At 42.2% G+C, this 25618-nt stretch overlaps 1 protein-coding gene across 3 annotated transcripts; it reads left to right on the top strand.

The window, feature by feature from the left end:
- The first annotated feature begins 7782 nt into the window (after positions 1-7782).
- Positions 7783-19233, top strand: meis3 (myeloid ecotropic viral integration site 3). 3 transcript variants are annotated; one of them, XM_026193365.2, is made up of 14 exons: positions 7784-8177; positions 8520-8622; positions 9076-9146; positions 11913-12052; positions 12340-12514; positions 12601-12651; positions 12740-12790; positions 13047-13196; positions 13357-13465; positions 14490-14635; positions 15258-15334; positions 16678-16736; positions 16833-16919; positions 17897-19233. In XM_026193365.2, exons 3-14 carry the CDS (start codon positions 9129-9131, stop codon positions 18094-18096), a joined length of 1263 nt encoding a protein of 420 aa, XP_026049150.2. In that variant the 5' UTR covers positions 7784-8177; positions 8520-8622; positions 9076-9128; the 3' UTR covers positions 18097-19233. The 3 variants fall into 3 exon arrangements, with proteins under 3 accessions (XP_080144681.1, XP_026049150.2, XP_026049151.2); XM_080288555.1 differs by lacking the exon at positions 12601-12651 and having other exon boundaries at positions 7783-8177; XM_026193366.2 differs by lacking the exon at positions 9076-9146.
- The last annotated feature ends 6385 nt before the right edge of the window (positions 19234-25618 follow it).

Genomic DNA, 25618 nt, shown 5'->3' with positions numbered 1-25618 from the left:
GCATTTGTCTCTGATGTTTTTCTTTCTTTTTGCTTACATTTGTTAAAATCAATGAACTTCAGCGGATGTGATGAGATGGAGACTGTTTGTGACAGAAAGGTGAGGAAATTGTCCCAAGGCCATCTGTTTCCTTGTTTGTGTGTGTGTGTGTGTGTGTGTGTGTGTGTGTGTGTGTGTGTGTGTGTGTGTGTGTGTGTGTGTGTGTGTGTGTGTGTTAGTGAGAGAGAGAGAGAGAGAGAGAGAGAGAATATCTCAGTAGGGGGGTCAAAAGTGGGAGGTCGTGACCCTGCTGACCCCGTGGGAGTGAAGATCATCAATCAGCTAGAGGCTGGACAGAGCAGCAGGAGGGGACAAGCGCACACACACAGACACACAAACACAGGCATACCTAGATACTGTAACAAATGCTGGGCATATAGCACAATGAAAGTGCATTTAAATGGACTAAACAAGTAATTGAATCAGACATCAAGCATTTATTTTACATTCCAGTCCCCCCTCCTCCTTCTCAGCCACACACCCACACGGCACACTGTGGCATCTATAAAGGACCGCCAGAGGTTTGCTGTTGGTAAATGTGTCTGTGTTTTCTGTATATATATATATATATATATATATATGTGTGTGTGTGTGTGTGTGTGTGTGTGTGTGTGTGTGTGTGTGTGTGTTTTCAGCCCAGCGCTTCTGTTTCATTCTGTTTTTAACAATCTACTTACTATAGTAAACAAACAAACACACACACATACACGCACACTGCCACAAATTCCACTATCTGGATTATCAGCCAGCACTTGCAGGGCGACAGGGCATGCTTTTTCTATCTCCTCCTCCTCCCCCTCTTGCAGCCTGTCCTGTTGATCAATGAGGAAGTTCTTGGGCCTCAACTATTAATCAGAGCCTATCGGCTATCTGTCCGCCGGGCCAACCAATCAAAGCCCTACGACAGCTGGGCCATGAAAAATGTGGCCCAGTGGACTGAGGGGAGGCTGGAGAAGTTGGGGATGAGGGGGAGGGGTTGGTGGCAGTGGGGTCGCAGAGAAGAGGAGGGAGGTGAAGGAGCACTCTATCTGTTCCAAGTCAGATCAGGCTGCACGACTGCACTTAATGCACTTACAGTTGATTCTGTACATGCTGATGGCTGCCACACACACACACCTACACGAACATGATGAAGCACATAGCTTTCATGACACACAGAATGATTCATTTCAATCAACACACATTTTCTTCCTGATTTACATTTACTTCAGACAGAGACATTCTGCAGCCATACAGCACCCACTGTGTTACCACTTCTTGTTTTCATCTGGTGGCAGCCAGCGTGATAAAATCTGTCAAAAAGTACGACAAACACAGCGTTTTTATGGAGCCTTTGCAGCAGAAAGCTCCTCAGTGAGGCCTGTCTGTTGATCTGTTGTTTAATAACAAGGCCTCGAAGCTTCATCAACGCACTGCCATCCCTCTTCTGCATAATCACCATGCTCACACTCATCCATTCACATCTTATTGCCATGATTAGATTACATCTAATGCTATTACATCACTCCCATCTCTCTCCCTCCTCTTCACTCCACCTCTCTTCCTCATCATAGATTTCTTGCAGATCTTATTAGTGTGTGATGCGGACCAGGTCTCTACTCTTTTGGATTTATGAACCCTCAGACTTCTCTCCTTTAATCTCTCTCCTCCTCCACTCCCTTCCTGCATCTGTCCATCTATCATTCTCAGGGTTGGCTCGGGCGGAAGAGTATTAATCCCTCCATCCCATCTCTCTCTCTTCTCTGGACAGATGAGGAGGTGGAGGAGGAAGATGGGGAGAGAAGGAGGGGGAGGGGTCGAGGGAAGGAGACCTCAGATTACTTTTCATAACATTTCTGTACCATTGTGGGGGGGGGGGGGGGGGGGGGGGGAATGAAGAAGTGCTGCAGGTGATGTATGCAGATTTATTCTGTGATAGGTCATGATGTCTTCAACAGGTATGAGAAGGAGCTCAGAATGTTGGAGGGGTGAGTGTGTGTGTGGGGGGATGCTAAACAACTTAGTTTGGTACTGTGTGTGTGTATTGTGGTCACCTTTCTGCATGTTTATCACTTGAGATTTAGTGTGGATATATATGTATATGTTATGAGGTTTATGCAAAGTGTGGGTTTCGTCAAAAGGGCAATAGAATCTGCATCTCATTACCTGTTGATGCCCGCCGAACATGCACACACACTTCAAACACACACACGTGGTATGCTCAGCAGAATTGAGTGGGCTCTGGGAAATCAATTAAACTGATCGGGATATTTAATGTCCCTTTCTTGCAGGCCAAGTTCTGCAAAAAAAAAAAAAGAAAAAAAGAAAAAGAAATTTTGTGTTAAGAAAAAAAAAAGAAGCTTCGACCAGCTGTGGATGTAAAGCCGACTCTCTTCTTCCCTTCGGCCCCTCCTCTACCCATGCAAGCCATGCAGTGACAGGTAGATTAAGGGGTGTGATAGATGCCCCCCTCTCTGTGGCTCCCTCCTCTCCACCACCCCCCTTTTCCCTCCCCTCCATCCATCATGGCGGCTGGTGTAATTGCGGCTGCGTGGGGCTGGCAGAGGGAGCTTCCATCCATCTCCTTAACAACAAACAGTCACGAGGACGGATGGCGCTGCTCTCCCCAGTTAATCTCCATCTATAAGGGGGTAGGGTGGGGACCAGGGGTGGGGGGGTGGAGGTGGTGGAGGAGAAGGAGGGGAAGAATGGAAGAGAAGAAAATAACTGAAGGGAATAAAGGTGGTTTTGGCCTTTAAAGACAAAAAATATGGCAAAGCAGAAGGCAGAGGGAACCAGGGAATGGAAATATGGTAAGATGGCAGCGGGGACGTGAAGGAAGATGAATGACACGGGTTGAGGGGACTGAGAGAAACTGGGGGGAAAGTTTGCAAACAGGCTGCAGGAGCAGGTCGATAAGGGCGGATTTGCTTGGCCAGCATGCCAGAAGAAAACCGGAGAGAGATGGAGGAACACGGGCAAGGAGGGAGGGAGGGAGGGTAAAAATTTATGTCCACACAGCCAGACAAAAAAGAAACTAGATAGGCATGGCCTCATAAAAATGCACTCTGCACCCACTAACTGCACCCCACTTTTACCTCTCTCTTGTTCCTTTCCTCATCCCCTCATTCGCAAAGCAGGCGGCAAAGGCTTACGGTTGTCTGATGTTTTGGGTGGTTCAGTGTGGTTGCCAGAGGTCATAGCAGCCATATTTTCTTAATGGTGGAGTCACTGAAGTCAACAAGGCTGGGTGGCCTTCTCAAGTCGAGTAAAACTAGAGTTTTGTTGCGAAATGGGGCAGCAGCAACAGCAGCAGTTGCTGGAGGTGGCTGATTTTCACCTTGCAGATGATGAAAAGGATGGACTGGAATTTTAAAAGTGTCAACAGCTGGCAATGTCACATTTGTTTTTGCAGCAGCAGCTGCATTTAGCTGAGAACAGGAAGAGGAAAGTGGGAGGAAATTCTGCTGGGAACTTGATGAGTTTACAGACAAACCCTCTTTCTATTTTTCCTGTGTCACACAAGAAGAACATAAAGACACATGCGCTCTCACATTCAAACAGTTCCACACACAACTCTGCCTGTTGTTTCCTGTTTTCTAGCCCTGGGCATCACCTGCAGTGAGGCCCAGATTAGAAGAGTACCACTGACCTTCGTGTAAACCACTGAACCACTGTAAACCACTGTAAACCACCACTGACCACCTTGACAGTAACCCTCCAGCACGCAAGCAAACAAGCAAGCGAGCACACACATTTACATACACACAAACACGTATATGCATCTCTGGGTCTACTGCAAGCACGTGCACCCAACAGGCCTTGTGCAGTGGAGAGAGCGCCTGAGCCTTGACAGGGAATGACAAATAACTGCAGCAGCCCTGACATGGCGAATGGTCCCACAGTGAACCTGCCTGACTGATTTCCAGCTCTTTGGTGTAGAGAGCGAGCCCGTTCTTTACACAAGGTCCCCAACAACACAAGGCCAACACGTAAAGCTGAATTAACCTGGGAGTCAGACAAGAAGCCAATACTACGTTTTTATCAGCCACCGCGCATGCAGTCGCACTGTCTGCCAAACACGGACTGAATTACTGCACAAGTGATAGCATGTGACCTCATGTTCAGACTGGGTTTTAAATAATTATGCTGAAAATGTACACTCATCCAAACAGCATGTTATAAGAAGAACAAGGTGGGGATCCTCTAAAGGCAGCAAAAGGAAATCTAGTTTATGGCGTACGAGTAAGGCTTTTGTTTTGTTGACACGCATGTATAGAAAAACTTTTGCATAAAGATTAATATTGCTTTAATCTGATCTATGAAAAGTCTTTAATCATGTCATGATTGTCAGGAATGGAAAAACTAACAAAGTAGCGATAGTAAGTCATCTATTTTACATTAAGAAATGATTAAGCACAAACCCACAAAGACTTTTGTGCACATTTGGAAGAGGTTGTGTAAACAACCCAGTGAATCGCACATTTAGTGGGTAGAAAAAATTCAATTAAATCTTATTTATATAGAACGAAATCACAACAACAGTCACTTCAGGGCGCTTTATATTTTAAGGGAAAGACTCCACAATGTTACAGAGAAAACCCCGACAATCAGATGATCCCTTATGCACACTTGGTGACAGTGGGGAGGAAAAACTCCCTTTTAAAAGGAAGAAACCTCCAGCAGAACTAGGTTCAGGGAGGGGCGGCCACCTGCTTTGACCGGTTTGAGGTAAGGGGAGAGACACAGGACAATCTATTCTACATAGTAGAGGTGGTGCAACTTTTGTTGTTGTTTTATCAAGCTGATAAAGCAACAATATAGCAAAGATAGAATCCTAACTACAAGAGCTAATTTACTGTTTCAATGTTGTAATCTTGTTTCACGATGTGTTGTTTTAACGCACACATTTTAACTCTTTATATTAACAAACCCATGTTATAATACCTATAAGTATTTATTTATTTTTAATTATTATTAATATTATTAATTATTCCAACATGATTATCAACTGCATATTGGCTCATGGTTAGTAATTACAATGCACTTTCTAAGGCTTTTTCAGGACACACACATATTCATCAACTCAATAACACACTATAAATACAAGTGCTAAAAACTCTTGATAAATAGTGGGACATTACACTGTAGAAAACATGAATTTTACTGCTAACAAGCAAACAAGTAATCATTAATAATGCATACTTGTGAGTAGCAAGGGGGTAATTTATGTTAATGCCATCAATTTAGGGTTTATGTCTAAACTGATAGTTAATTGAATAGCTGATAATAGACAGTAAGGATAGCATTCAATTACACTTACACTACATATAATATTTATAAATACCATATTATGTATTTGTTAATGATTGAACGTTATTTCATTACTGAGCAGTGAGCCTGTCCTCACTGGTCAAAGGATGTCAGATACTGCTGCTTGCATTGTATTTCAGCCTAAATCACGATCTTTTTCTCAACCTAATCAAGACTAAACATAACCAAACAGATGGCAGCGTAAACACAAAGCAGAAATAAAAAAAATAACAGTGACTGAAGGAGGTCAATGAGCCACAGACTTCATGTTTGGAGTCTTATGATTCCACTCTACCTGCTTTCCTACACATTTTTTAACAAAAGCATTTTTAATATAACTTTACTTTACAAAATATGTTCACTCCACAGTCTTTATGAATCATTTATAGAGTTTGATAAGCAGTAGTTGGGAACTTACAATACCTATTTATATGATGTTCAATTATTAAATAATTATCAAGTATTACCAACTATTATTCCACGGTTTGGAAACAATAACTACCTGTTAGAGAGAGGTTAAATTAACATTTAATGTGCCATTTATTAATTGATATCAGAATATTTAATCTAATATTCTGTAGTTAGTAGTGTTAAATTAAGTCTGTCTGTTTCTGAAAATTCAACGAGACCTCCTTCCAATAACCAGTTTTTCACTTATTAAGCAATAACTAGGACGTTATAATGAGAAAAGTCTTACTAACTTACAATCTGGTTGTGCAGAACAAGGGAAGTGTTGTATAATGACTAATGAAGAGCTAATAAACCACTAATGAATGTTGATAAGCCACCAGCTGAAGGTGAATATAAATGCTACCCTGCAGTTTGCTCTGTGAGTTATTTTGGGGCATCTCTGTGTGCCTCCGTGAGAACATTCAGATCAGCCGTGTTACCCGTTAGCACAAACTTAATAACATATGTTGTGTTAAAACGTGTTGTTATGCTGTGAGTGAAAGGAGGTGTTACAGCTGTGATAAAAGTGATGGGTCGTTTAAGTGTTTGTGATGTAAATGGATGTAATCTGTGTTTAGATAAACAGCCTGTTGGATAAAGTGCGAAGATTTATGGTCCAATTCAGAAAAATGCTTGAGAAAAATCCGGATCAAGATCTGATCAAGAAATCAATAACTTTTGATGGTCGTGTATGTCGTCAGCCATCCGGGTCACTGTAGTCTTAAGGGCTTGGAAAAAAAAACTTTGAAAAAATTAACTTATGTTAATTCAGTAGGCTATTTGTGTTGTGGAAAGGGTTAGAGGAAAATCTAAAGCCCTGCGAAGATGAATCCATCAGATGTTACACGCTTCGGTGTTAATCCTTTCATTTAACCTGTTAAAGAGAAAACAAGCCTTGGATCGCCTTTTCCAGCCCATTGACATGGCATCGTGGCTCAGTGTAGGATGGGGCTTGAGCTCTGTGATCACCCCCGCAGGAAAGCAGCACCCTGCGGAGTTGAAAGCCCTCCCCGGCTGCAGGGACGACGCGGGGCCCTCGCAGGCGGCCCTACGGCCAAACACCGTGCCGCCCACAGAGCCGCCTGCCCCGGCCTCCTGATCCCCGCCAAGCCGCTGCTGATTGAAAAGCAGCCGCCTGTTGGCCCCTCACAGCAGGGCCCGGGGGAAAAGAACGTTTTGGATAATTATCATGTTACTTAGATGTCATTTACAACACAAGACGGCGAGTTTAGCAATGCCACTAACATCTGAAAGGTCCCCCCCCTCTCTCTCTGTTTCTCTCTTTCTGGTTAAAATGAAAGTTACGCGTAATGGTTTTATTTTCGGACGTCTTTCAATCAACAACAACAATTAAGAAAGAGGGCCAAAGGGTGGCATTTGATTTGGGTCAAAAGGCTGCCCTTGAATGGACGTCAACAAAAACAGCAAAACACTGTGAGCCTGTAAATGTCATGAGCACGCTCCAAACTTATTTATGAGGCACAGGAGGGATAGCTTCACCGAGACCAACTTTAATCCTATAATTAGTGGAGATGAACTCCGCCGAAGGCAAACCAGCGTTATTTTTCTACAGCTTTCTCTTTCTAATTCAAGTCCTAATTGTTGCACATGTGATTAAAGTGCCCATATTTCAGAAGGAGACCGTTTTGAATGAAATGTCTTTGTTGTGTGTGTGTGAAGGTGATCACACACCTTCAAAGTGTCTGGATTTTCATAGATTCTCTTAAACAGTGTGAGCTATCGCTATTCTTCTCCCCAGTTATCCCGAGATGATAACCGCGCAGCTGCAGGGGGAGGATGGAGGGGTGGAGGAGTGAAATCAGCGCGGAGATAAAAACAAAAAAGCGATCGAGGGGGTCTGCGTCTTCTTCTTCTTCTCTGGCGTTTGTGTGTGTGATAAGGATAAGGAGGAGGGGAAAAGAAGGAAAGGGAGGAGGAGGGATGAGGGGGGGCGTGGGTGGGGGGGCAAGAGACCCCGTCGTGTTTTGACCCTCCGAAACCTCCCCGCACACCGCCACCATCACCATCACCACCACTCCACCTCCTCCTTCTCTGCACCTCCTCCTCCTCCGTCTCTCCTCTGGAGGCTGAAAACACCATTGCTCATTCCCAGCCGTGACATTTTCCAGCCTGTCGCCGTATGCTGAGCGGACAGCCAAACGCGAGGAGCCAGGAAAGGAAGAAGAAGAAGAAAAAAACTGGGGGGAAAGGAGGGACGCTGTCTGTGAGTCCGTCTTCCACAGCACCGAGCATCTCGACGCTCTGCGATCCGGAGCGAGACGCGCACCAGGCGGAGGCGAGGCGCTGCAGGAAGCCGCCGCTCCCTTTCACACCGGGGGATTGTGGACTACACCGGACACGGCGTAGGACAGGATACGGCGAGCGTTTACGTCTCGGTGGGACATTTTACACCATTTATTTGAGCCTCGCATTACTCCTCCTCATCCGGCAATAGCGTTTAATGGGCTGCTGGGATTATTATAGCGTTTATTAGCTATTATCTTACTATAAAGCATTAGGTCCTCCATAGAATATCAGCCGTCCATAAAACCTCTAGTCCCGTCGTTATGTTGTTATATAAAGCACGATGGACTCGGAGTAAACACACACGCACACAAGGAGCAGGTCCTAAGTGTTTATATCCAATACCTCACGCTGTTGTTGAATCCCATGGGCTGTTCTTACAATTACAACTTAATTCACAATAAATATAAAAACAAATGCACTTTTATTTCCAGGACCCCGGAAGGCAGAGGAAGGGAGCAAAGCACGCTGCGCTAGCCGAGCAGCGCATCATCATCCCCGGTGTAGGACTGGCTGTCGGGTCGCATGGAGAAGAGGGTAGGGCTGCTCTTTTTTTTCTTTTTTTTAATGAGTGAGGCAGACAAGAGCCTGTCTCGGCTAACATCGTTTTATCATTACAGAGAAGTAATTAGAAAACAGTCACAAAGGGAGCACATGGTAGGAAATCCTCTTGCTTGCAGGGCACATAAAAAAAAAGAAAAAATCAAGGCCCAGTGAAAGGAGAGCAGTGGATGTTTAGTAGGGGAAAGGACAGAACATTAATATAATTTCATGCTATAAAAACTCATCATAAAATATTCTGTATATAGCAGCTAAATGCTTACTTATAATCAATTTGATATTGATTCAAAGAACTTTTTGGCCCACCACTTTTAATCAACCATAATCTATTTCACGAGTTAAAATTCGGTCTAGTTTAGTTTATGCGATGCATAACTTGCAGTGTGGGAACCATAAAAGAATGTCCTTTTTTTTTTTTTTTGCGTATAGCCTAATGTCAGATAGGTTTAGAGTGGAGGTCATTAAGAGGCAGAGGAGAAGAGATGCAGCTCTGCAACTCGGTAAGTAGGTCAGTTTTTTTGCTACAGTGATTCAGAGGCTTGGTGGTGGTGGTGGTGGTGGAGGAGAAATAGGCTGACGGGCAGCAGGCGGACAGAGACCTCTGAATGGAGGAAAGCAAGTGTAGATATTCAGTGTGTATACAGAAAATCACTGCCGTGTGAAAACAGCGCAGACAGCGAGAGCAGCAGGGGCCAAACATGGACAACCACGTGTACCGGGAACTGCTTGCACACAGAGCCCATATAAAGAAACTGAAAGATTTTCAGATCGCAGAAATAAAATGGATACTTGCTGTATGGCTCATTTGTATATTGAGAGACAGAAGATTTTCACTGCTCCATTTAACGTTAAATGTTTTTATTCGGGTTCGTACAGTAATAACGCAGATTAAAAGAGAAAAGTTAAAAATTAAAATTAAACAATCAATTCAAATGGAAATCAGTGCTTTAACGTGTCTCTGCGAAAAACACGCCTATATTGTGGCGCTCCAGTCTATAACCTGCAACAGGTACGGGTATTTTACCCTCAGAAGAAATATGTAGATTTCGTTTTGGAAAGCTGTAGATAATCATTTCCATATCTTAGGCAAATTTAATAATTAATACAATTTTTAAACAGTGCATTATAGAAATATATGCTAAATCTATGTTCTTTCCTTGTGGAGGGTATCGCCCGCTGCTTGCGCTTTGCGATTTTTAAGGTTTATTGATTTTAGAAGAGCGTGGAAAATCTGAAGTTTAGCACAAAATTATCAAAAATATCCACACTTAGTTATTTTCCAGTAAAATGAAAGCAGGCTTGTACTTTTAAGCCCATAGATTAAATTGCGTGTTTCTTGTTTTAAAACACAGTTTTTAAATTTCAGTTTGAAAGAATTTATATTTACAGTTAAATTATTCTCCGCTGATAGAACATTAGCTTCTTTTGCTCAGCTTTACTTTCACATAGTGTCTGACATTTATGAAACACAGCATCTGCTCCAGGTTTCCTCTTTTAGAAAACTTTGCGTTACTGTGGCGCATATGACCATAGTCAAACAGCTCAAAGTCTCCTGTTAGGCCAGCTATAACTTCTTTTTTTTTAAATATAATGAAAATGTTGTTCTGCCATCTGAATCCTGTTTACCGGCTCCGTGACTTTTCTGGAAAAAAAAAGGGAACATTCGCGGAATTTGTCATCTCGACTTGTTCGCTTTGATCCGCCTTGACGCACGGAAACTCGATAGGGGCCGTGCGTAAAGAGAGACGCGCAATCTGATAGCGGTGATTGTGTTAATAGCCAGCCTCCATAAAAACTAGAAGGTGTCCGGGGACAGGGCCTCAGAGCAGGTGCTTTCTGTGATCCCGGTGGCCATATGTGAGGCTGAAATGCAACAATTTGATAAGGCGTTTAGGACAGTGGTTCCCAAAGTGGGGTCCGGAGACCTCCAAAGGGGTCCTAAAGAGGGGTTTTCATGGAAGGCATGTGCATGCGTGTAAAGAGGAATGATTTAATTTCTGTTTCATTCTTTTATGTAATTCCCAGAGGTTAACATTGAGGGAGAATAATTGCTTTTATACCAGGTTTCACTGTCTCACCACTTGCAGGTTATCTGCTTTTGCACTCTACAAATAAACATCACTGATGATCTGGAAGTGGACACTTCTGAGTAAAATAAATATAAAAATAATGTGGTTAATCAGAAACCTTTATTTGGAAACAGTCTGCGCAGTCTGGTAAAAACCAGCCTAAGCGCATCATAACATTAATGACTGGGTTAAAATAACACTGGAGTTAAAGGTGTCCATGCTGGGGTCACTTGTCCCGTGCAGTCTGATCCCAGTGGCCCTTTGGGAGTGTAACAGGAGTCCCAGAAGCAGATCTTCTGACCTGAGCAACATCACCTTAGAGACTGAGTTTCAATAACTCAATAAAACTCACACAGAGACAGAGCAAGTTGGGGGAACCAGGGAGTCAGACATGTGGATTCATGACACGTATTTTGAGGGCTGCTGAGTGCACGATTGTCTCTGTGCATGTGTGAGTCATTGCGTCTGCAACATATGTCTGTGTATGATTCCCTCTGCAAGTGGGCCTCAGTGAGGCTGTCACACAGCAAATCATGAGAGATGTCTGCACAGCTACTGTCTTGTCTGAGTAATGCAACCAGGATACTGTATTAGCAGCTACAGGCTTGCTGTCTTTCTTCAAAGATGACATCGCCTTCTTTTGTTATCTCCTCCTCTTCTTCTTAGCTCACAGAAAGTAAACTTTTCAAGTAGTGAGGATAACTGCTTTGCAGCTCTGCTGCTGCTGCTTCTGTTTGGCTTTCATGAGTGTTTTAGGATCCTGGCATTGCTAGAATTTCCTTAAGTATCTCATCATTCTACCAAAGTGAAAAAAAAAGCAATTTTTCATAATTAAAGTGCATCTTTCCTCCTCAGATGATCCAGGCCATTTTTCTCATGAATGTTACATCAAACTGCAGTGACACTGGTTCGACAGTTAGTTTCAGATTAGCTAGGATTACTAGTTGTAATAGCACTTACACACATACTCAAACTTACAATATCAATATGCGGTCATTTTCCATTTATATAAATGACAGCATAAACAGAAGCATACAGATATAAACCCACATCAGGTCTAGTAACTGTAACTGTATATTAGACCGTTCCACTGACAGCCCGACCACATAATAAAATCCCAGTGTGATTTGATGTCAGACAGCCACAGATGTCCAACGTGTCTCATGTTTTCTGTCTTTTCATCTAATTGTGTTTCAGTATGAAGAGCTGCTGCACTACTCAGGGTCAGAGGGCATGTCGGTGGGGGGGTACGGGGATGAAGTCCGGGGGCTTCCTCCCCCGCAGTACGGACCCACCATCCCCGACTCCCTCAAACACCACAAGGACCAGATCTACGGGTAAGCATGTGTCAAAAAATGATTTAGTAGCCTTCCAGTGGATAGAAAAATTTTAAGTACATGCACACTCTTATGAGATTAACATAAAGTATATGTTTGTGCTGAATATGAAAATACACATGGAGTGTTTATAGCTGTGTGCAACATAAATACTGCGGTTTAAAGTTTCTCTTAACACATGAATGTCAACTGTGACTGTGTTTATGTATAGTTTGTTAACTCTGTGTGTGTGTGTGTGTGTGTGTGTGTGTGTGTGTGTGTGTGTGTGTGTGTGTGTGTGTGTACAGTCACCCACTGTTTCCACTGCTGGCCTTAGTGTTTGAGAAGTGTGAGCTGGCCACCTGCTCCCCTCGAGACTCCACCTCCCTGTCAGCAACCTCCCACCTCCCTGGCATGACCAATCACAGTGACGTCTGCTCCTCCGAATCCTTCAACGATGACATCGCCGCCTTCGCAAAGCAGGTGAGCGGTGACTGTGAGGCCCAATCAGAGAACCAGGTCTCAGCTGATGTTGTTTGCTTACAGATTTTTTTAATACCGGGTTGTAGATTCGGTCAGAGAAACCCATTTTTTCTTCCAATCCCGAGCTGGACAATTTGGTATGATGCACCAACTAACTTCACACTTAACTCAGATTTCACATTGTGGGATATGTTTTCATAACTAAAGTGCATCTTTCCTCCTCAGATGATCCAGGCCATACAGGTTCTTCGCTTTCATTTACTGGAGTTAGAGAAGGTTGGTGAGACTGCATGTTGTTGATGTTATCTTTGTTTAGCATCATATTTCTTTTTATTAAACTAAACAAGAAAGGCAATAAGTCTGTAAAATTCTTATTGTTATAGTTATAATTTCTTTAAATTTGAAATATGTGCACCTGTCCTTTAATCTGTTGGTAGGCTTAAAGCTTAAAGCTCATTATTAGGTATTATTAGTATTAATTATTAAGTAAAAATCTGTAAAAATAAATAAATAAATAAATCTTTTTCCCAAGGTGCACGACCTGTGTGATAATTTCTGCCATCGCTACATCACCTGTCTGAAGGGCAAAATGCCCACAGACCTTGTGCTGGATGAGCGAGAGGGTGGGTCCAAGTCTGACATGGAGGATTTCACCGGGTCCTGTACCAGTCTGTCGGAGCAGGTGAGACGTTGGATGTTGATCGGCATGCTTATCACACATCCATCTGTGTCCACTGAGAATCCAGAGTAGTGCCCCTAGTGTTTCTCAATTCCCTTTTATTCCGCCTGTACTAGGAATTCCTCATCTCACCTCTGTCCTCCATCTTTCCCTGTGCCTGCAGAATGCATCGTGGCTACGAGAGCCAGATGAATGTGCCACTACTCCTCTGGGAACGCCAGGCACCTGTGGCCTACCTTCACACAGCACAGCAGACACCTGTAGTGATGCAGGTACACATACGCTAGCACAGATCTTAGCTGCATAATTATAATAGCCAAAGGAAGTCGCAGCTATGATATATCTAAAACCATCAGGGAATTAAATTTAACTCTTTCCCCAATCTCTGTACCCTCAATGATGTGTTTCTCAATATATATCTATAAATACTTAGTTTGATGGCCATAAGAGCAGGCTTCAGGTTTTTCTGAGGGTAGTCCTAATAAACTGTATAGGGAGAGGTCATTCTCACTAACGTCTGATGCACAGCCAGTCCTTTTGTGCTGGAAGCATGCCTGAAACATGACAGAAACCACTCAGTTTAGAGAAGAGACATAAGGGTGTTACCTGGCAGGTGTCCACAGGGTTAAAGAGTCAGAGTACAGAAAAGACAGGCAGATAGAGTGGAAAGTAAAAGAATCAGTCTGCGCAGAGCAGAGGACAATTTGTGCGTGAGACATGATCATATGTGTATTATTTACATGACATCAATAGTTAATGATGAACAGAGCTACTGTGTGCACCAGAAAACACTGCAGTGAGGAAGCAGACACAGGGAAAGCAGGTTACACATTCACTGTGTATAGTAAGAATATAAATAACTGTGTGTTAAAACAAGCCAGTATTATCATAACTACTGGTAGCTGCATTGATAATCAATGAATCACTTTAGGTGTTTTTAAACAAAAATGAGAAACATTCTTCGCTTTCAGCTTCTTAAAGACACATTACTGCCTTTCTCTGTCATTCGCAATATTAAATATTTCAAGCTGGATAGAAAAAATAGTTTCAGTGCAATAACTCTAGAAAATTAACCATCTTTCAACCGTAAAATGAATGACATGCACAGCAGTTATACTAAACTGTAAAATAATAGTTATGGTGAGTTTGATTTGTGAAAGCAGAGTGTGGTTTTAAAGCTGACGCAGTTTGCCTGTCTCGGGTCAAACACATTTGCTTAGTGGGCTCGCGTGAGTTGGGACCTGATAGATGCTGGCAGTCATTTAGGATGATGATGATTCCATGGTCTCCCTGCAGGCGATGGTCTCGATGGAGGCGTGGCCTCTCCCAGCACAGGTGAGGAGGACGAGACGGACAGAGACAGGAGGAACAACAAGAAGAGGGGGATCTTCCCTAAAGTGGCCACAAATATCATGAGAGCTTGGCTCTTCCAGCACCTGTCGGTGGGTTGGCTTTTCATCTACCTTCCACATTAAAGTGAATTATTACCCTTGAAAATATTGAATTTAAACGGTAGTTAAGTCATCCTTCCACACTGGTAACCAAACAAAGGAAGTCTGCGCGCTGTAATTAGTGAAAGAGAGGATTTAGCATGGAACAAAACGTCTATGACAGGAATAGAAAGAGGGGTGAATGGAGGTATAATGGAGGTCAATTAAATTAAATGAAAAATCTGGGATTAAGTGATTATGTGAATATGCTTGCTGCTGAATAATTGTGGAAGCGACAGAAATGGAGTGAGTAATTGTTGGTGAGCTGCTTGGATTGGTAATTAGCTACTAAATGAGGCAGGTCAAATGTTGCTTCACTTCAATTATTAAAACGTGTGTGTGAGTTAGAGAGAGATACTGAGATGGAAAGCGAGAGGGGCTGATGAGGGTGAAAATGGGAGTGCAGATGTTCGCTCAGACGGAAGGTCATCGATGTTCGAGCTGAGAGCTCACACACGTCGCTTTATTCTAGATTCAGGCCTCGAGATGATTCTCAACAAAAGCTGAAAAGATCACAGCGCAGAGTCTGGAATGTTTGATTTCTCTAACCTGAGCCTCGTGTGTCCTCCTGCAGCATCCGTACCCATCTGAGGAGCAGAAGAAGCAGCTGTCACAGGATACAGGACTGACCATCTTACAGGTCAACAACTGGTAAGTGTGCTCAACATCAGTTACATTTTTAGATGTGAAGCATAACCTTTACATTTTATGTTTCTTATGCCAAGATTTATTTTTATTGTGCATGTTACTAGTTTTGTGATTTGGTGCTATATGAACAGAACTGCGTTCCAGGGTTTAAACTTTGTCCAATAGTTACGCTCCTTTAGGCTCCGCCCCTCTGACGTTCATTGTTCCTTTAAAGTGTGGCAGGGAAAGGTTTTTTTTCCTTTTTCTGTAGGTTAAACCAGAAGTTAGCATCACCTTTGTTTTCTCCGCACAAAGCAGATTCTTGTTCTTTAATTATCGTGTAAAATAAAAGCTCATGGCATGTCAGCAAATTAATCTGAATGAATGCACATCTCTTTTCTGATCTTTGCAGCATAAGTGCAATTGGAAAAACTAAAATGCAGGCATTATGGTATAAACAAAACCACCTGGGTTCAGCGTAATGACGTTAATTGGCCCATTGTTAGTCAGTAGTGCTATTTTTTGTCATTATGCAAATGTGTGGGTGATTGAGCATGCATCCAGATTTCTAAAGCTTAAAGCTAGACCTTATTTCATCTTTCTAACCAAAGAGACCTGAATCCAAACGAGGGAACCAGAGGTGTAGAACTGCTATATCTCTTCTGGGTTTTAGGACTCGTTTCTCTGGTGCTCTATTGATGGAGATTTAAGATCCTCCCTGCCAGCATGCCCTGTTTTTAATGTTGTGTTGAAATTATGTTGCTGCTACTTTGCTTTGTGAACTTTTTTTGCAAGTTTTTATTCTACAAAGCCCAAAGTATTTTTTTTTAATCCAGTTAAAAAGTGCACACAAAAAAAATTGATTTGAAAATAGACATTTAATGTACTTTACTGGAGTGTGCCGTGTAACAGGAAGCATTTTTCCCAAGCTGCAGTGCCATGTAATTCACAAGCTCTGTGTTCGGAATAGTAAACCAATAATCAAATAATCAAATTATTTAGTGCTCGCATCTTTCCTATACACTCTCTGAGCACACACACACACACGCACGCACGCACACACACACACACACACACACACACACACGCACGCACACACACACACACACACACACACACACACACACACACACACAAATCCAATCAATGCAGATCAATCAATTATCACAGGGCTGATCGATACGTCCTTTGCCCTAACGCTGATTTACTCTGTCCTCTGAAAGGGTTAAGTGGTTGTAAAATGGAAAAGGTTAATAGTCTCCCGGTCAGCCTTTTTCTCCATTAACGGGTGTCTCTCTCTCTCTCGCTCTCTCTCTCTCTCTCTCTCTCTCTCTCTCTCTCTCTATCTATGTGAATGCTTCATACAGGTTCATCAATGCCAGGAGGAGAATAGTCCAGCCAATGATTGATCAGTCAAATCGCTCAGGTCAGTGTTTAGTCAGTCATTCAGTAAATCTAAATGTGTGCATATGAGTGTGTGTCTGTTGTGTATTTGTGTAAGAAGGCGTGTGTTGTCTCACAGGTCAGGGTGGTCCCTACAGCCCGGAGGGCGCGGCTCTCGGGGGCTACGGGCTTGACGGCCAGGCCCACCTCGGGCTTCGAACAGCAGGTACGGCAGAATTAAATACAGCTGAACTGCATTCGTCACTAGGAGCACAAACACTATAGTTTATTTTGACAGACACACACCGTTTGTGCTGCTGGAAATACTCATTAGCACACCAAATGTGGAGTTATCCATCTCTGAAAACACCCCCCAACAACTGCAGCACCAAGCTGAATCTGGAAATCATTATGTTATTATATTATGATATATTATATCTTCAATAGGAGCCTTTGGTTTTGGAACTAAATTATGGAGGGAAGTTGAAATTATTAAGAAATGTTTGTTTTGGTCTTTTCAGTTTGCTGTAGAAGTTAGTATGAAGTATGAATCTATAGAAAATTACCAGCAACGCTGATTATGAAACGAAAATAAATGAAAATAAATAACATGGATTAGGTGAAATATCTATACATATTAAATAAAATATAACTACCTGCGTGGCTACAGTTAATTAACGACCCACCAGTTTCTTTTTCATTTTCATTTCTAGTTGAAGTAGAAGTTTTAAAGTTTGTGATTTTAATATTAACAAAAAACTTTGCCCAGCACTAAACACCACTCTGAAATACCAAACCCCGTGTCCTAAAATAAAGTTGTTAAAAAACCTCTTAAAAGTCAGCAGCAGTGTTCAAGGGACTGAAATACATGCTGTACAGCAGGGCAGTGTTTAAAACCTGCATACGTTTGTTTTTAAGTCTGACAGGGATGTTTCCTGATTTATAGAATATTGCAATGAATTATAACAATTATTTGTAGCTTTAATTGAAAGCTGTTACAAATTTCAAAGGATTCAGGTGCTTAAGAGGAACTAAACAGGTGAACCTGCACTGAATACCTGTGTCAGGTTCACATAGTTTCCAGTGCAAACCTATAATCCATTAATAATGTGAAAAGACTGATTTAAGACAGAAGGGAAGGGTCTTCTGTACTTCTGCATCTTGGAGGATCCTCGTAAATATTCCACTTTCTTCTCGCACCAGGTCTCCAGGGAATGTCCTCCCTGCAGGGTGACTACCCCGGCGCTCTCCTGTCCCAACCAGGCTATCCTCCCCACCCAGGACCGTCCCTCCATTCTTATCCTGGCCCGCACCCTCACGCGGCCATGCTGCTCCACCCGCCGCCTCATGCACACCCCGCAGAGCCGCTGCTCACCCAAGGACTGGACATACACGCACATTAGTTGTGGGAGGATCTGGGGTGTATATGTGGTGTGTGTGTGTGTGTGTGTGTGAGAGAGAGAGAGGGGTAATTGCCGTTTGAATGTGTGTATATGTTTGGAGGGATATGTATGCGTGTGTGTGTGTGAGTGCGTGCGGCTGATTATGTGTAATGAAGGTACACTATTTAAAGAAAAAAAGACACATTTCTCCAAAAGTTTACATTCCCCACTGAAAGACACTGACCTCAATGTAGCTGTTCCACCCTAACACACATGCACACAAACACACACTCACACAAGTGGATGTGACCCTTACACACATGCGTTAGTCTGGACCCACAGGTTTAAGCCATACCTCTTTCAGAGTAGAAGTGCTTCCTCTTCTTTAAATGACTCCACTGTGTCCTGTGGGTGAGACATATGCTTTAAACTACACTTCCCATCATGCCTGCTGAACCACAGGAAGACCCAGGGATTGGATCAGACACACCGATGAATACTCATCCCGGACTTTTTGCCACAGCACGGGGCTCGGGTCCTGTGAGCACGCCTTCTTCACTCCTCCCTGTCTTCCTACACATGTTTGACTGTCAGAGACTGAGACACACACACACACACACACACTCCCCTTCACACACAAACTTTATTTAAAGCTTTGTTCTTTTGTTTTTTTGTGTTGTTATTTTTTTTGTTAGTTTTTTCTTATTCTATTTTTATATTTATGCACGCCACTCCAGGCGGCTGCAGCTTCACGTGAGTTTATTGAAATATTAGTGCTCTTCCTCAGCATGAAGCTAAACACTATGAATGACTTCCAGTCTGCCTCGCTATCGTACCACTGACCTCCTTAAGACGCCTGCAGGCGTCCGTTACCTTAGGATCTTTCCTATACACACGCACATACACACACATTGCAGTAAACACTACATTGAAAGCCATTGCAGCACGCACACGCACGCACACACAAAGTCCTCTGTAAGCATTTCTATTACAGTGTTGTCTGTCACAGCGGTGCGTGAGGGGAGCTGCTGCCAAAGGACTCTTTAAACATTCGGCTCCCTCTCCACTCTGCTTGGACTGCTGAAGTATTTCTGAATGATTATGATGATGAAGATGTTGATGGGAATACAGTTAAAGTATTAAAATCTTTTTATAAAACTTGAGGGTTTTTTGTCTTAAACCAGTAATATTATCACATGACATTTATTAGCAGGTTAAAATTAACTTTTGCAAGTGTTCCTTTATTTAAAAGCTTATCGTAACATGGTCGTAATGTCTGCATAAGCAAATTGTACGAATCATGATCAGAAAATTCATATTTGTCGTGAAGCAATGTGTTTCCCAGAAAAATTAGAAGACATCGGTTCAGTCAAGGCCACTGTAGTCAAAAGAAGACGGTTATTTCCATCTGCAGTGATTCATATTCTGGCATGGATCTGTTCTGGGATCTCTCCACTCTTGAGGAGGGGAGAGCAACACATCGCTGAGCAATAACAACAGGCCTAACACTGATTAAGTCATGCAGCATGAAAGGAGAAGCAGGTATCGGGGAGTGGATTGCAAAGCATTGCATTGCATTGGTTGAAAAGCAAATACATAAGCAAATGGTCACAACCACAGTACCATAAATGAAGCAGAAAGCACCCTAAAGATCTGCCAGCTGGACACATTGAAAGGTATCGATGATATGACATGATACTGATATAAGCTGATTTTCACCTCATTGTCTGTGAGTGTTCTCAACCTGGTCACCCCTTTAAAAATGATCTGGCACTCAAATGTGTTGTAAACTGCTTGTGTTTCTTAGATTTAAACGAGACAGTGGTTAAATCAAATGACCTTAAAATGAAATTCTTCAACTGTAAATAAAATAGTGTTGTTAAACTCCTTAAATTAAAGCTGGAAGCTCAAACTTCTAATGCTTTATGAATGCTCCATTTCACATCTACTGAGGTGATGTGAATAAAAAACGGAGAAATGTGTGCATCTGGTTTTATTTGGCACATACACAAGCCTGTGCAAAAGCTGAGTGATAATACGTCTGATGTACATAAAGGATAACCCAGACAAATGTCAAATTATGAACTCAGCTTTGCATTGCATTTCTATCGTATGCTGTAAAGAGCCATACATTCAGAGTGCAGGCTTTTTGATGAAAACACAGCCACTTATGAGTAAACACACGGCTCATTTTGCAGAAACAGTCATTTAAAAGTTTGGAGTTCCTTAAATGCATCTATTCTCCTCAACTATAAACCTTTTCTCTTATTGGTAGATATATACACATATGGCAATGGGACAGCAAAGCTAATGCAAAACAGCACCAAGAAATAAAAACAGCTCGTGAGATTTACAACAATCCGTTCCACTTAGAAAATGTGGAACTCCAGAGACATTCAAACATTCATAACAAACATCGCAGCCGCTGGCTTTTCTAAGAACCATTTTTTGAAAAATGGTTCGATCTTTCTCTATTTTCCACTCATAAGTCACGTCGGTGTCCTCTGACTATCTGTTTATCTGATGGAGGCCTCAGGCTGCAGCTGCAGTGATCTGTCACGCAGGCTGGATTATCACAGGGAGGAAAAAAAGAGTCCGAATTCTTAAATGTTTTATAGCGCAGACAAGAGCTCACATTCTTCTTTCCTGTCTGTTTATGCCATATTTAGAAGCACAAACACTTAAAACTTGAGCAGCCTGTCGCCTCACTTTCCCCCCTTAAAGCCTGGTAGACACCAATCCTATTCATAACCTTCACCTCTCTTCTACTTTAGGCCCCAAACATCCACACATAATTACACCGTTTGCTGCCTTACATCCACTCACAGCACCCAAAGGACACAACAAACACGTAATACCCCATCCTCGCCCTACCCCCATTTGGCCTGCAGGAGGATGGGGACTTGCAGGGGAGGTCAGAGGCCAGAGTTCAGACAGGGGTCAACAGGAAATGGTCGTTCTCCCTTAGCACGCAGGTCCTGACCTCAGCACTCCTCCACTTTTCGTTTCTCTTTGTCCCTTCACGCACTCGCTCCTCAGCCATGCTGGTCAGGACGGGCCCCTCACTTTTACTCTCTAATCCCCCCCACCCCCCCATGCAGCCCTGTATGCCTGGTAATCCCTTTTTTTTTTTCACAACACTGTCATGCAAATAGTTCAGCAACTTTTGTTTCAGTATGATCTGTGAAAATGTACCATTATTTTTTATACTGGTTTTGAAACTGAGCTCTGCACCAAAGTAGATACTAAAGCCTACAGCAAACACACTGTCCATCACACTGCCACTGTTTAGTCAGACCAAAAGGAGGGCACAAAAGTCAAAAAGGGATAACAGGAAGTTTTTCAGTGAGACATTTTATATAATTTTATATAAATGTCTCTCCCTGGTGAAGCACAGAGTCTCTCCAGGGGATGTGGATAACCAGGGGAATGAATGAATATGGTTTGTCTATGAAAAATAACATCTTGATGGTGCCGTATCTGACATTTAGCATATCACGGAGTGAAGGGCATGGTTTTAAATATTTGAGAACCTCCAGCATCAACATGGGAAAAGATGAAGAAATGCAAAGAAATGTCTCCTTACCACTGAAGTTTAAGACTGAGGCCTTTACATTCTCAATCCATATAACCTAAGTGTGTAAACATGTATGTTTAAACAAGAAAAAGGCTCTAATATCAATATTCACTCCTCTGACCTTTGAAACAGATGATTGGTTTTCAAATGACACGCTGTTTTTATAATCTGTACAAAAAAACACACACACATTATCATTAATTTTCCCCCTCAGCATCAGAAAATAATATTAATAATAATAACCAGAAATAATCACACCTGTCAGTGCACGGGACTTATTGACAGAAAATCTGCTGTAGCCCGTAGAGGTGTGTAGTTTGGCATTACAGTAGATTTGAGCCATACAGCGTCACAAATCAGATTTTTACTTTTATTTTCTTAATGCATTAAAGCATGGGAAACATTTATTATTTATTTATTAAATTCACATAAGATCAAGCTATTCCGATTTTTATTGCAGCACTGGTGCAGTGTTGGCCCTTCATATACATATCACTACACTCCTTACATCTCCATCGTTTCAAGACTCATCTTCTTGAATTTGACGATTCAGGTTATTGAAGCAAAATGAACACGTGTGGAAATGTGCACACCTGTGCGCATAAATGTGCGTGTGTGTGTGCATAAACATTGCACAGTTCCATTTTAATATAAAGTCTGCGTGGTTGAGCAGGAGAGAGAGAAAGAGAGAGAGAGGAGGAGGGTTACTGTGGTGGTCATTAATCATTCAATTACACACCTGTCAGAGTTCAGACAAGTAGGAGAGATGGGGAGGGGGAGGGAGTAACAGAGAGAGGGGTAGAGAAAGAGAAAGGAATGGAGGAATGCGGGGGGGGGGGGGGGGGGGGGGGGACTGAATGACAAGGGAAAATGTAAAATCTCCACGAGGGTTAAAAAGAGAAAAGGAGAAAGTTTTATTGTGGGCGTGTGAATGAGCTGTGACAGAGGAAAGCTGTTGTACGGTGATGGTTAGTCAGAGGCTGCAGTAAAGACAAAGGACCCTCACGCGCATCATAGAGGGACAAGAGACATGTGAGGACAAGGAAGAGCACGGCAGTAAAGATGCTCTGCTGTTCAACGGGATTGCTTTGGTCAAAGTGAGGCATTACAAGGTGCACTGTGGGAGTTATGAAAAGCAAAGGAGGGGGAAAGAAGTATATCGTTATTAATAATTCAATTCAATTTTATTTATACAGCACCAAATCGCAGCAACAGTCACCTCAAGGCGCTTTATACTGCAAGGTAGACAGAGCAAATCCCAACAATCATATGACCCCCTATGAGCGAGCACTTTGGCGACAGTGGGAAGGAAAAACTCCCCTTTTGACAGGAAGGAACCTCCAGCAGAACCAGACTCAGGGAGGGGCGGCCATCTGCTGCAACCAGCTGGGGTAAGACGGTGAATTATTTTTATTTACTGTCTGCACTCCCTGTCTATGTAATGTATCACATTAAATCAACTTACTGTACTACTATCGTGTTAATATAGTGAAGAAAAACTACAATATTTAACTGAGTAACTGAGTTACTAAGTAGTTGTGTGAAGTAATATATAATGCAGATATTTGAGGGAACATTAATAAATCAAACTTTGTTTTCCCGTCCTTGTTTCTTTATATGTGAGCATGTGTGTGTGTGTGTGTGTGTGTGTGTGTGTGTGTGTGTGTGTGTGTGTGTGTGTGTGTGTGTGTGTTGCAGTTTCCGTGTTTAGCTGCAGTATCTCAAACGCCTCAGGCCACAGCCATCTGTGCCCCCTCCCACATCCCTGCCTTACGCTCTTCATTTCACACACACACACACACACACACACACACACACACACACACACACACACACACACCACCACCACCACCTCTGCCACTGCCATATATCTAATTTATGGCAGTGGTGAGTGAGTTACACACACTCATGTATGCATAATATATCACATATGTGAAAGGACTATGTGTGGGAGAATGACACGTACTGGCCATGTATGGTTTGGACCACAACTCTATCTTCAGCACTTCTTAAAATATTGCCCATGTGTGTACGTATATGTATGCATGTGTGTGTGATATAGAGAATCACTACAAATGTGATTCAGTGTGTATCGCAGCATTTCTTGCTCTGTCCACCAACTATCACATACTGATAGTATGTGTAAAGAAAAAGTGTGTGTGTGTGTGTGTGTGTGTGTGTGTGTGTGTGTGTGTGTGTGTGTGTGTGTGTGTGTGTGTGTGTGTGTTTGTAAAGGCCCAGCTGTTTCTGGGCTTGCCATCCACATGCAGGCAGAATGCCAGATGTCTCATTAGGCAAATTTGATTGGCTCGGTCATTTAGAATGCAGCGATGAGAGGGTTCCATATGTGCATGTACATGGAGCTGTGTGTGTACATTTACATGAGAGGCCCTCTGCATAACTATTCACATGTGTACACGCTCAATGTATGTGCATTTATTAAGTATTGTGGTAACATTTGAATTTACAAGCTGTTAATTATATTATAACAACAAAAATAGCAATGTAATAGCATAAATGTATCATGAATCATAGGAAAATGTACAAGAACAATAGCTACAGACTGTAGATTAAATTACAATAATGAATTTAAATTCTACTTCAGTTCTTACAAGAATTCAACTGTCTTTTCCACCTTTTTTTTTGATTTAGCATTTTTATTAAGTTTTATTTATACAGCATCAATTCAAAGCACTTTATATTGTAAAGTTCCTACAATAACCATCATATGACCCCCTATAAGCAAGCACTTGGCAACAGTGGGAAAGAAAAACTTCCTTTTAACAGGAACAAACCTGCAGGAGACTCTGGCTCAGGGAGGTGCAGCCATTAGCCGCAACCAGTTCGTGGTAAGGGGAACAAGAAGAGAGCAGAGGAAGACAGGATGAAAGGTAAACTATGGGAGAAAAAGCCAGAGTTTAATAATAACTAATGATTAAATACAGAGTGGTGTATAAACATAGAAAGCAAAAAAAGATGAGCGAAGAAGAAATCATGGGAAACCCCTAGGAGCCGAGGCCTCCTGAGCCGATGACTCCTTTTATTTTAATTTTTAACTGTGCTATTTTTCCACTAAGTCTACTTTAAGTGAGATGCTTCAGCCTTAATTTTTAGTTTATTAATAGCCACTTCTTAAAGTCTTAACCAATTGACAACCCCGAAGACTAAAAAATAGCTGATGTACCAAAAACTCGATTTTTGAATGACCACTTGAGGGTGGCTCCAAAAGTGAACCACAAACTGCCATGTGAAATGCCAAACTTTATACAGCAGATTTAATGTGTTTTCAGCTGTATGGGTTTCAGAAGCTGCATTTTAGAAGTAGACTGTAGAGGCTCTAACTTACTTACTTACTTACTTTAAATTGTGCGATATTAGGCCTGTGGCCACTTCCTGACTGGGCTCACCTCAACTTATTTAAGTCAATAAAGTCTTTGCACTTTTCAGTGCAACAGTTTAACAAATGAATTGACTTTAACAGCAGTGACGCAAATTTGGTAAATTTGGTTCTAGTATCTTATGTGTATACGTCTTAGCACTCACGAGCAGTTTCTGTGTAATGCATTAATCCTGTCTATGGATGCACCTTACAAACCAAGTTAGCATTAGCTGACAGCTTACCCCCAACCCCCCATGCCCAGTGCTGAACCGTCACCTGTCACTCTGTTTTTACAGGTGCTTTAACTTGACTTACACATTTAATGTCAATGACTAGCCTAACGTACCTCCTTTCAAGTCTCCTTTCAAGAACCTCTTCGAATGTGACTTGCAACTATCTTTTCATTATCACTTCAACTGCAACTTTTACAGACATGCCATCTCCCTTACATATATGCAAATTTGGTTTTGACTCCTTCCTTTCAGTCTTGTAATTTCAGTTGTCATTTTCAGCTTTGTCTCATGACCAATGATTTATTCCTTACTTACCTGTTTGGTGCTATAGCTTCTGCTTCTGCTAAAGATTAT

The sequence above is a fragment of the Astatotilapia calliptera genome, chromosome 14 (assembly GCF_964374335.1).
Source record: "Astatotilapia calliptera chromosome 14, fAstCal68.1, whole genome shotgun sequence".
NCBI lineage: Eukaryota > Metazoa > Chordata > Actinopteri > Cichliformes > Cichlidae > Astatotilapia > Astatotilapia calliptera.
This window is presented reverse-complemented; position numbering and strand designations above follow the sequence as displayed.

Bases quoted from the DNA above. Each gene is read 5' to 3' on its own strand.
- meis3 (XM_026193365.2), top strand. The intron at 15,335-16,677 runs GTAAGTGTGCTC...TGCTTCATACAG, and splicing joins ATCTTACAGGTCAACAACTG to GTTCATCAATGCCAGGAGGA. The intron at 16,737-16,832 runs GTCAGTGTTTAG...GTTGTCTCACAG, and splicing joins TGATCAGTCAAATCGCTCAG to GTCAGGGTGGTCCCTACAGC.